The 10692-nt window shown below is 43.7% G+C and overlaps 1 protein-coding gene across 1 annotated transcript; it reads right to left on the bottom strand.

The window, feature by feature from the left end:
- Positions 1-1478: 1478 nt before the first annotated feature.
- On the bottom strand, positions 1479-10376 carry LOC310964931 (uncharacterized protein; the record flags this gene model as incomplete). The annotated part of the gene is made up of 2 exons (XM_083938256.1): positions 10267-10376; positions 1479-2554 (listed from the first exon to the last, which is right to left on the bottom strand). The coding sequence occupies exons 1-2, from the start codon at positions 10346-10348 to the stop codon at positions 1479-1481; spliced, it is 1158 nt and encodes a 385-aa protein (XP_083794382.1). The 5' UTR covers positions 10349-10376.
- Between the last annotated feature and the right edge of the window lie 316 nt (positions 10377-10692).

Below are 10692 nucleotides of genomic sequence, written 5' to 3'. Positions count from 1 at the left end.
CCAACGATTGCCGATTTTTACCTGTGAAACACTGCAAAAATCAGGAACATCAGGTCTGAAACTACACAGAAAAACTAGTCGGGATGTAACGATACATCGTGAGAAATAAAAAAATATACAAATGTGTGATGATTCAGATTCAGTTGAGATGAAAAATGAATGGTGATGCCTTTTTTAAAAAGCAGATGGTGCTCTCTACTTTTGACTTTGCTTGTTGGCGTCCTACATCAGCAGACAGCAGTGCCAAGATGGCAGCAGTCACAGCGGGCAAAGAACATGGAAACTGAGGACGCACCAGCCTGTTTTAAATCAGAGGTGTATCAGCACTGAACATTTACTACCACTTCACTCAACCCAACATAAACATGTACACGTACCTAAGGCAAGTTTCAACAACAAGGTCATTCAGCGTTTTACATAAAACATTAAAAGTATTGGAAAGAAAGAAAGTAACATAAAATACATTCATGTAAATAATTACAAAATTAAAAGAAAAAATAAATTAAAATTAAAATAAAACCAAGAATACGAAAGGACTCAAAGTTACAGTTCAGTATAATCAGGTAATAAATGGTTTTGTTGACTGAAAGGAAGCAGCAAACAGAAAAGTATAAGTATCTGTAGACCTGGAAGTCTGCAGACAGGAATTGAATGCTGCTTCTCCATGTGTAGCTCTGACTCTAGGGACACAATGTGCAGTGACCTCAGCTTCTGCCTGAACATGGAGATATGCTGATATTAAAAACATGTAAATTTTAAACCAGGAACAAAGGCCAAAATTTAGTAAAAAAAAGTTGCACTGTATTACAGTGTTTCCATAACCATTCTTTAATTTGAAAATGAAAAGATAAGAGAAAATACATTCAGTAGACTTTAATAACATTCTCAGGATGCAGAGTTACTTGTGGTTCCTCGAGTGAGAATGAGAGAAAGGGAGGCAGAGCCTCCAGCTCAACTTCAAACTTTCCTCTTTGATAAGTTTATAGTTAGGGCTGGCTCAGGTTTTTCTTGGTCCAGATTTTAGTTCTGCTGCTATAGGCCAAATCTGCTGACGTACTTCCTCTGACATTCTGATCTTCTCGCTCCTCCTCTCTCTCTGTCTCTCTGTCTCGTTTGTATTCATGTCTCATCAATGGACGTTATCAATTCTACTTGTTCTTTCATATCTCTGTCTTTTTCTCTGATGGCCGTCTACCAGAGGCAGATTCTGTTGGAGGTTCCTGCAGGTTAAAAGGAAGTTGTTCCTCACTGCAGTTGTGTAGTCTAGACATACTCAATGAGAAGTGTCCTGAAATGATGTTATGATGTTAGTTCTGGTCCTCCCCAGTCCTCTCAATCAGCTTCTGTTTCAATCTGTTGGGCTGCTGGTTGGAGGATCTGCCTTTCTGATCTCCTCACTTTGACTTTGATGAAGCTGAGAGGACTGATGACCAACTAATGTATATCTTTTCAGCTCATGAGGACAGCTGAACATTTTGTCATACACACTGCAGCTTAAAAGTTTCTCCTGTGTGATTTCTCATGTGTCTCTTCAGGGATGCCTTCTGGCCAAATCTTTCCCCGCACTTGGAACAACTGAATGGTTTCTCTCCTGTATGAGTTCTCATATGTGTACTCAAATGTCCCTTCTGGCCAAATATTTTCCCACACTCAGAGCAGCTGAATGGTTTTTCTCCTGTATGATTTCTGAGGTGTCTCTTCAGATCTTCATTTCGAGTAAAACATTTACCACACACTGAGCAACTGAAAGGTTTCTCTCCTGTATGACTTCTCATGTGTCTCTTCAGGGATGGCCTCTGGCCAAATCTTTCCCCACACTCAGAGCAGCTAAACGGTTTCTCTCCTGTATGAGTTATGAGGTGTCTCTTCAGATATCTACCATCAGTGAATTTTTTCCCACACTCTAAGCAACTGAAGGGTTTGTCTCCTGTATGAATCATCATGTGTGTCTTCAGATGTCCCTTATGGCCAAATCTTTTCCCACACTCAGAGCAGCTAAATGGTTTTTCTCCTGTATGAATCATCATGTGTGTCTTTAGATGTCCCTTCTGGCCAAATCGTCTCCCGCACTCAGAGCAGCTAATTTTTTTTTTCTCACCAGTTCTACATCTTAAATCATTGACAGGAACTTCTTTATTCAGAGAGTTTATACCTAGCTGATGTTCTCTGGTCTCCTTCCAATCATCACTGTCATCAGTCTCAGGTTCAGAAGACTCTTCAGTCTTTTCATCAGTATCTGATCTTAAATTTGAATCTGAGTTCCTGGCTGGTTCTGGTCCTCCACAGTCCTCTTCTTCTGTTTTTATATGTACAGTTTGTCTTGGATAAAGCTGTGAGGACTGAGGTTTCTCTTCATCATCTTCACTCTTCACAGAGACTGGAGTGAATGGGATCTTGAGATCAGCCTCCTCCATTGCCTGAAGCTGCACTCCCTCCTGACTGATCCAGAGTTCCTCCTGTTCCTCTTTGATGTGTGAGGGCTCTGGGTCCTCCTGGTCCAGACTGGAGCTCCACTCCTGCAGATGTTCTTCACCAACAATTACTTTCTGGACATCTGAAGGTAAAGCCGAAAACAGAAACAAACATCCATTAATGTGATATGGGGCTAAATTCACTATGATATGATATTAATGTGATCTGAACAATATTTTGCTAATTTGAAATAGAGACACTGATTTCCACGTGGATACTTAAATAAAATAATAATCTCTCTCTCTCTCTAGCAGCTAAAAGTGGAGACCTGCAGTTTTACCTAGCTAGTAGATATTCACGGACAGCATGAAGAGTATATATATTCGTCTACTGTAGCATGAACAATCTCAGGTGCAGACAATCAACAAAGCTCCGCGCTGAATATAAGCAGCTTGCTGACCTCATAGATAGTCCAGAAAATAAAATATATAGGTCCTCACCAGGCTTATTCCTTCCCACGGACGTGGAGTTTTTTTAGCAGGTTTTTCAGCATCAATCAGTGGTTATCAGACTTTTGCTCTTCATGTGGGCTTGGTTTCCTTAATAACTTTGACACATTCTGAAAAAGGACTGATCTATTCTGGCAAGACAACTTCCATCTCAAAATCAAAGGTCTCACTGCACTAGCCTCCCACATTATCACACGTCTCATCTGTGCTAACTTTTAGTTAACACTCCTGTACTTGATATGATTAATATGTCTTTATCAGCAGGTTATGTACCACTGTCTTTTAAAGTAGCTGTAATAAAACCTCTTCTCAAAAATCCCAGTCTTGATCCAGAGGTACTAACCAACTATAGACCTATATCTAACCTTCCTTTTCTTTCTAAGGGCGCACTCACACTGTCCTTCCGCACTGGGCCAAAACAGGTTTTTCGGGTCAAGCCTAGTGGGTTTGACCAGTGTGAGTTCACCCACTCCGCGCATAACTGCGGCCGTCCACGGCCCGTCTGATAGAGGTGGGCTTTTGTAGAGCGTTTTTGCATATGTACGAGCAGGAGCGTGTGCACGTGTACGAGCACGAGACTTCCAGTCAGGATTTAGAATGACTCATAGCACTGAGACAGTACTGGTTAAAATTACTAACGACCTTCTAATAGCTTCAGACAAAGGACTTGTCTCTGTACTTGTTTTACTAGATCTTATCTCAGCCTTCGACACTATTGACCATCACATCATGCTACAGAGACAGGAGCATCTAAGAACCACATTAAGGGCGCACTCACACTGTCCTTCCGCACCGCGCCCCAGGCTTTAGGGTACTTGTCCCGCGGGTGCAATCTCACTGGTCAAACCCACTAGGCTTTAGCAGAAAAATCTGTTTTGGCCCGGTGCGGAAGGACAGTGTGAGTGCGCCCTAAAGGAACCGCATTAAGTTGGTTTAAGTCTTGTTCATCAGATAGATCTCAGTTTGGACATGTTAATGAAAAACCCTCCATGCACACATAAGTTATTCACGGAGTTCCACAGGGTTCTGTCCTTGGACCCATTCTATTCACCTTATGTATGCTTCCCTTGGGAAATATTACAAGGAAGAACTCCATTTTCATTGCTGTGCTGATGATACACAATTATATTTAACGATCAAACCAGAAGAAACCGATCAGTTAGATAAACTTCAAATGTGCATTAAGGAAATAAAAAGCTGGATGACCTGCAATTTTCTGATGTTAAAATCAAATAAAACTGAAGTTATTGTACTTGGCCCTAAAGGCCTCCAAAACTCAATAGCTAAATATATTGTTACTCTGGATGATCAGAATCAGAATCAGAATACTTTATTGATCCCCGGGGGGAAATTCTTTCGTTCCAATGCTCCGTGCACAGTAGAAACAAGCCATAAAGATGAATAAAGTAGAAATAAAATAAAGTAAAGATTCAAATAAAATACAATTAAAATAAATCTAAAGTAGCTAATAAATAGCCAATAAAATACAGTACAAATAAATAATAAACAATCAAGTAAACAATCTGAAGTGAGTGTGAAAATACGATCTGAGATATATACACTGTACAATTAGGTTGTTATGGCAAATGAAATGAAATGAGAACAGATATTTATATTTTGTTTTGTTTTGTTTTTAAGTAGTCAAGAGTCCGATAATTAAAGAGATGAGTTGTACAGTTTAATGGCCACAGGTAAGAATGACCTCCTGTGGCGCTCAGTGGTGCATTTAGGAGCAATCAGTCTCTGGCTGAAGGTGCTCCTCTGTTCAGCCAGAGTGTTGTGGAGAGGGTGAGAGCCATGCTGCAGTATCGCCCGCACCTTCGACAGCATCCTCCTGTCTGACACTGCAGCCAAGGTGTCCAGCTCCACCCCCACAATGTCACTGGCCTTTCTGATCAGTTTATTGAGTCTGTTGGCATCTGCAACCTTCAGTCTGCTGCCCCAGCACACTACAGCAAACATAAAAGCACTAGCCACCACAGACTCATAAAACATCCTCAGCATGGTCCGACAGATGTTGAAGGAGCGGAGCCTCCTCAGAAAATAGAGGCGGCTCTGTCCCTTCTTGTAAAGGACTTCAGTGTTCTTAGTCCAGTCCAGTTTATTGTCAATGAACACCCCCAGATATTTGTAGTGTTCTACAATGTCCACGTTATGCCCCCGGATGGAAACTGGGGTCACTGGTGTCTTTGTCACCACCAGCTCTTTGGTTTTTGCTGTGTTGAGCTGCAGGTGGTTCAGCTCACACCATGTGACAAAGTTGTCAACCACAGCCCTGTATTCAGCCTCCTGACCCTTACTGATACATCCCACTACAGCAGAGTCATCAGAAAACTTCTGAAGATGGCAAGACTCTGTCTGGTAGCTGAAGTCCGTGGTGTAAAGGGTGAAGAGGAAAGGAGAGAGAACAGTCCCTTGTGGTGCGCCAGTGCTGCTAACCACTGTATCTGACACACAGTGACGCAGGCGCACGTACTGTGGTCGACCAGTGAGGTAGTCCACAATCCAGGAAACAAGGGGGGGATCCACCAGCATCGCCGTCATCTTGTCACCCAGTAGAGCAGGCCTGATGGTGTTGAATGCGCTGGAGAAGTCAAAGAAAGTGACCCTCACAGTGCTCCTCGGCTTGTCCAGGTGGGTGTAGGTACGGTTTAGCAGGTAGATGATGGCATCCTCAACTCCAATCCGGGGCTGATAGGCGAACTGCAGGGGGTCCAGGTGTGGCCTGACCATAGGCCTGAGCTGCTCCAGGACGAGTCTCTCCAGGGTCTTCATGATATGAGACGTCAGTGCCACCGGTCGGTAGTCAGAGAGACCGCTGGGCTGCGGCGTCTTTGGCACTGGAACGAGGCAGGACGTCTTCCATATCACAGGGACCCTCTGGAGGCTCAGGCTCATCTCGAAGACGCGGTGTAGAACTCCACATAGCTGTTCGGCGCAGGCTCTGAGAACCCGTGGACTGACACCATCAGGGCCTGCAGCCTTACGGGCGTGGAGTTTGCTCAGTTGTCTCCGTACCTGAAGCGGTGTAAACTGTGCAGGTTGAGCAGGGGGAGGTTCGAAGTCCAGAGTGAGAGGAGGGCAGGTAGCAGGAGAGCCAGGAGAGGTGTGAAGAGAGGGGGATGGGTGTGAGGGTCTCATGGCGTTGAATGAGGTGCTAACAGGAGGAGGAGGGGGAGTCAGAAGCAGTGATGGCTGTAGACAGTCAGCAGGAGAGACAGCAGGGGCCTGGGCTGCAGTGTCAAACCTGTTGAAGAACAGATTCAACTCATTAGCCCCAGCCACACTGCCATCAGATCCACCGCTAGCTGGTCTGAAGCCTGTGATGGTCTTCATGCCACTCCAGACCTCCCTCATGTTGTTTTGCTGGAGTTTCATCTCCAGCTTTCTCCTGTAGCTGTCCTTAGCCTCTCTGATCTTGTTGTTAAGCTCCCTCTGAACGTCCCGAAGCTCCTCCCTGTTGCCACCTCTGAAGGCCCTCTTCTTCTGGTTCAGAGTGGCTTTGATGTCTTTGGTTACCCAGGGCTTGTTGTTTGGGTAACAACGCACAGTCCGAGCTGGGACAATGCCGTCCACACAGAAATTTATGTAGTCTGTGATGCATTCAGTAAGCCCATCAATGTCCTCTCCATGCGGCTCACAGAGTGCATTCCAGTCTGTCACCTCAAAACAGCCCTGCAGTGCCTCATAGCAGTCCTCTGACCATGTCCTCACTGTCTTTGTGGTCACAGGCAGCCTCTTCACTAGAGGCACATAGCAGGGGGTGAGAAGCACCAGGTTGTGATCTGATCTCCCCAGGGGGGGAAGGGACGTGGAGGTGTATGCGTCCTTCACATTAGCATACAACAGGTCCAGGGTCCTTTCCTCTCTTGTTGTACAGGTCACATACTGGGTGAATTTCGGCAGTGTCTTTTTAATGCAGACATGGTTGAAGTCACCCGAGATTATAATCAGAGCAGTCGGGTGTGCGGTCTGTAGTCTGGCTATTGTGGAGTGGATGACGTCACATGCCGACGTTGGGTTAGCGGACGGGGGAATGTAAACAGCCACAACGATAGCATGTGAGAATTCACGGGGTAAATAGTACGGACAGAGGCCCACAGATAACAGTTCAATATCCGGACTGCAGATGCGGTCTTTGATGGTAACGTGACCAGGATTGCACCACCTGTTGTTCACGTAAACAGCAAGCCCCCCTCCTTTACGCTTGCCGCTCGTAGTGCAGTCCCTGTCAGCCCGGACAGTGTGGAAGCCCTCGGTGGAAATATTGTGGTCAGGAACATCCGCGTGTAGCCATGACTCCGAGAAAATCATCAGGCTACACTCCCGGTATTCCTGACGACTCCGGGTTAGCGCTGTTAGCTCGTCCATCTTATTCCCCAGTGATCTCACGTTGCCCATGATGAGAGATGGGAGACACGGCTTGAATGTCTTCCTCTCCATAAGTCTCCGGTGTTTCGCTCCTTTTCTCCGCCGTAGCGATCCTTTCCCTCTGCCCCCACGGTGTGTTTTCCTCCATAGTTCAGCAGGGATGTCCGCCTTCACCGTAGCCGAGCCGGCCGGCTTCAGCTCTAACAGCTGATCCCTGGAGTAAACAATGCGGAGTTGTTGAGCAGCCGTCGTGTGGCGGAGTAAAAGCAGCGATTCAACCAAAAACGCCACAACAAAAACTCTCCACACAAGCATGTTTAAAGAGAGAGGCTTAATAAATAACTATGTTAAAAGAAAAAAAAAAGTAAGATAAAGTAAAAAGGAGAAAAGTTGAAAACAAAGTAAAAGTAAGCAGGAGCGACTAGAACAGGCTGCATACACCGCGGCGCATGCGCTCAAGGAAATGTTGTGTTGTCCTCCAGCACCACAGTAAGGAATCTGGGTGTTTTGATCAGAATATGTCCTTCGATTCTCACATAAAACTAACGACAAGGACTGTATATTTTCACCTGCGTAATATTGCAAAAATTAGGACCTGGTCATAACATATAGTCTGTCCACAGGTGTGTCATCTGTCCTCAACCTGGCTATGTCTGAACATTATTGTGTGTTTTTTGATATCTCCAGTTTTATCCAACAGGAGGCCCCAGTGAGAACAGTGAGGAAGCGCTACCTTACTTCTGAAGTGGCTATGAATTTTATTGAAATATTACACAATAGCACTGATGATATTTTACCTGCACCCTGCGATTTCCTTGTTGACAATTTTGACAGTGGCTCCACTTTCCACAAAAACAATATCAACCAAACCTAAACCACCTTGGATAAGGACTGAGATAAAACAACAGAAAAGAAATTGCAGGAGTGCAGAGAGAAAATGGATGCAGACAAATTTAACAGTTCACTACGGCATATTCCGGGACAAACTCAAGATCTACAATAAAGCAGTAAAACAGGCAAGAACTTCCCATTTTTCACAACTCATCTCAGATAAAAAGAATGTCCACAAATTCCTCTACTCCACAATTGCTCGTTTAACTAATAGTGATTTTAAGAAATCCTCCATAGTCCCAACAAACCATCTATGTGAGGACTTTGAAGACCACTTCAGAGGTAAAGTCGTTGGTCTTAGGTCCACTCTTTTATAACAAAACAATGTTGCTTTTAACAGACCTCAACCATCACTTTCATCTGAGGAAACAATGGAGCATTTTGTCCTGGTAGAGTTTTCTCATGTTAACCCAACAACCTGTCTATTAGACCCAATTCCCACATCCCTCATAAACAATTTTAGGCTTTTTTGAGTTTGAACTTTTAAACCTTGTGAATTGCTCTCTCCACCACTGCCTTTGAAACAGCAGTGGTGAAGAAGAAGGAGAGCAATTTGGATTCTGACAATTTCACTACCGACCTGCATCCAACTTAACCTTTTTAAGTTAAGTGTTAGAAAAGCTGTTTTTTATCCAATTAAATAAAAACCGCAACACAACTTTAGAAACAGTGTCAGTCTGGTTTTAGGATGAACCACAGTAACGAGAGAGCCCTCATGAAGATTGTTAATGATCTCAGGTGTAACATGGACTCTCAGAAACCAGCAATCCCTGGGCTACTGGAATTAAGCGCTGCTTTTGATACAGTGATCACCACATATTGTTGAATATGTGACTCAGACACTAGGACAAAACAGAGGTTTTAATTATTGGTCCTGAAGGCAAGAGAGAGAAACCTTTACCAACACTAAATGCTTTTCAACATTCACAGTGAGTAAAAAACCTGGTTGTTCTTATGGACTCTGAATTTGATTGTATTCAACACATCAGAAATACTACAAAGATTGTTTTGTACCATTTTAAGAATATAGTTCACCAGTTTCTCTCTCTGGCCAGCACAGAGGTGCTAATGCATTTTTTTTTTTTTTTATCTCTAGCCGGTTAGATTACTGTAATGCCCCGCTCTATGGTCCCGATGGTCCTGCTCCAGAACTCAGCTGAACATGCGCTGACGAAGACCAGAAGGAGGGCTCACATTACACCAGTTTTAGAATCACTGCATTGGCTCCCTGTGCACTTCAGGATGGATTTTAATGTTGTTTTATTAGTTTTTTAAGTGTCTTAACGACCCTTCTTATCTCTCTGACCGGCTTTTAACTTATCGGCCCTCGCAGACCCTGAGGTCCTCCGGTACTGGTCTTTTATCTGTTTCCAATGTGAGAACCAAAACCTTTGGGGAAGACTCATTTTTATCATTACGGCCCTGGACTGTGGAATAGACTGCTGGAGGGCCTCAGGGCCACTGACTCTGTTGATGCTCAAGACTCAAATACAAAAAATACGGCCCCACGGCAACTGTTGCTTTATTAAGGTGAAGCCCTTTGACGGTATTTTCCTCTTCTTGCACAGTCTATTATTTGTCATTTTTTTGTAATTTTTATGATTTTTTTTTTCTAATTGTACAAACAATAGAAATAAAAAAGGAGTCAATAAAGGTAAGGTGGCTTCTAATTAATAATTTCTTCTGGGCTACAACAGCAAAATGAGTAAAGAATTAATAGAATTATTCAGCTGTGACATCTCACTCTGATGAACATCAGCAATATTATAGGCCTTTGTATCTGCCTGACTGAGGTTGAAGGTTGTTTTTTGTCCCGTAGCTTCCCCATATGTCCTGCCCTAGCACCGCCTATCCCTGCAGCCATCACACTGAGGAATAAGTCATAGATAAATTTAGCACAGGTGATTATTTATTGCTGATTTTATTTATGTACTAAGTGCTGTATTTATGTCTTTTACATTTTTACTGTCTTTTCCTCTGAGAAACTTCAGGAGCTAGCTGCGGCTAACCGGCTGCATGTGTGTGAATGCTGTAGCTAACGTTAGCTTAGCATCATTAGAAGAGCAGTAAAAAGAAAACAAACCTCCTCGCAGCCTCGTTTCCGGTTTTATAACCACCTCCAGCTGTTTCCGGTGTCGGTCCATCTCTGATGAACAAACAATCATCGGTTTTTCTGCCGTTATTTCGATTAAACTAAAGACTTCTCCGCGCACTGCTTCCGGTGTTTAGGTCGGTAAATAATAAACGTCACTTCCGGTGATGACTGTCAAAATAAAAGCCTCCTTTTTCTTCTGCAATGGCGTACTGCTTCTTCTTCTTCTTCTTCTTCTTCTTCTTCTTCTTCTTCTTCTTCTTCTTCTTCTTCTTCTTCTTCTTTGCGGTTTTAGGGAAGTCGGCATCCAAAAGTTGCATTGCTGCCACCTATAGTACTAGCACCTTAGTGCTCTATATTCTACTATACAGCCCAGTGTCTTTTAAGAATCTGAATAAACAGCTTTTTCCCCTCCTG

Source organism: Echiichthys vipera (genome assembly GCF_963691815.1).
Source record: "Echiichthys vipera genome assembly, chromosome: 23".
NCBI lineage: Eukaryota > Metazoa > Chordata > Actinopteri > Perciformes > Trachinidae > Echiichthys > Echiichthys vipera.
Note: the sequence above shows the minus strand (reverse complement) of the source record. Positions and strands in the feature narration are given on the sequence as shown.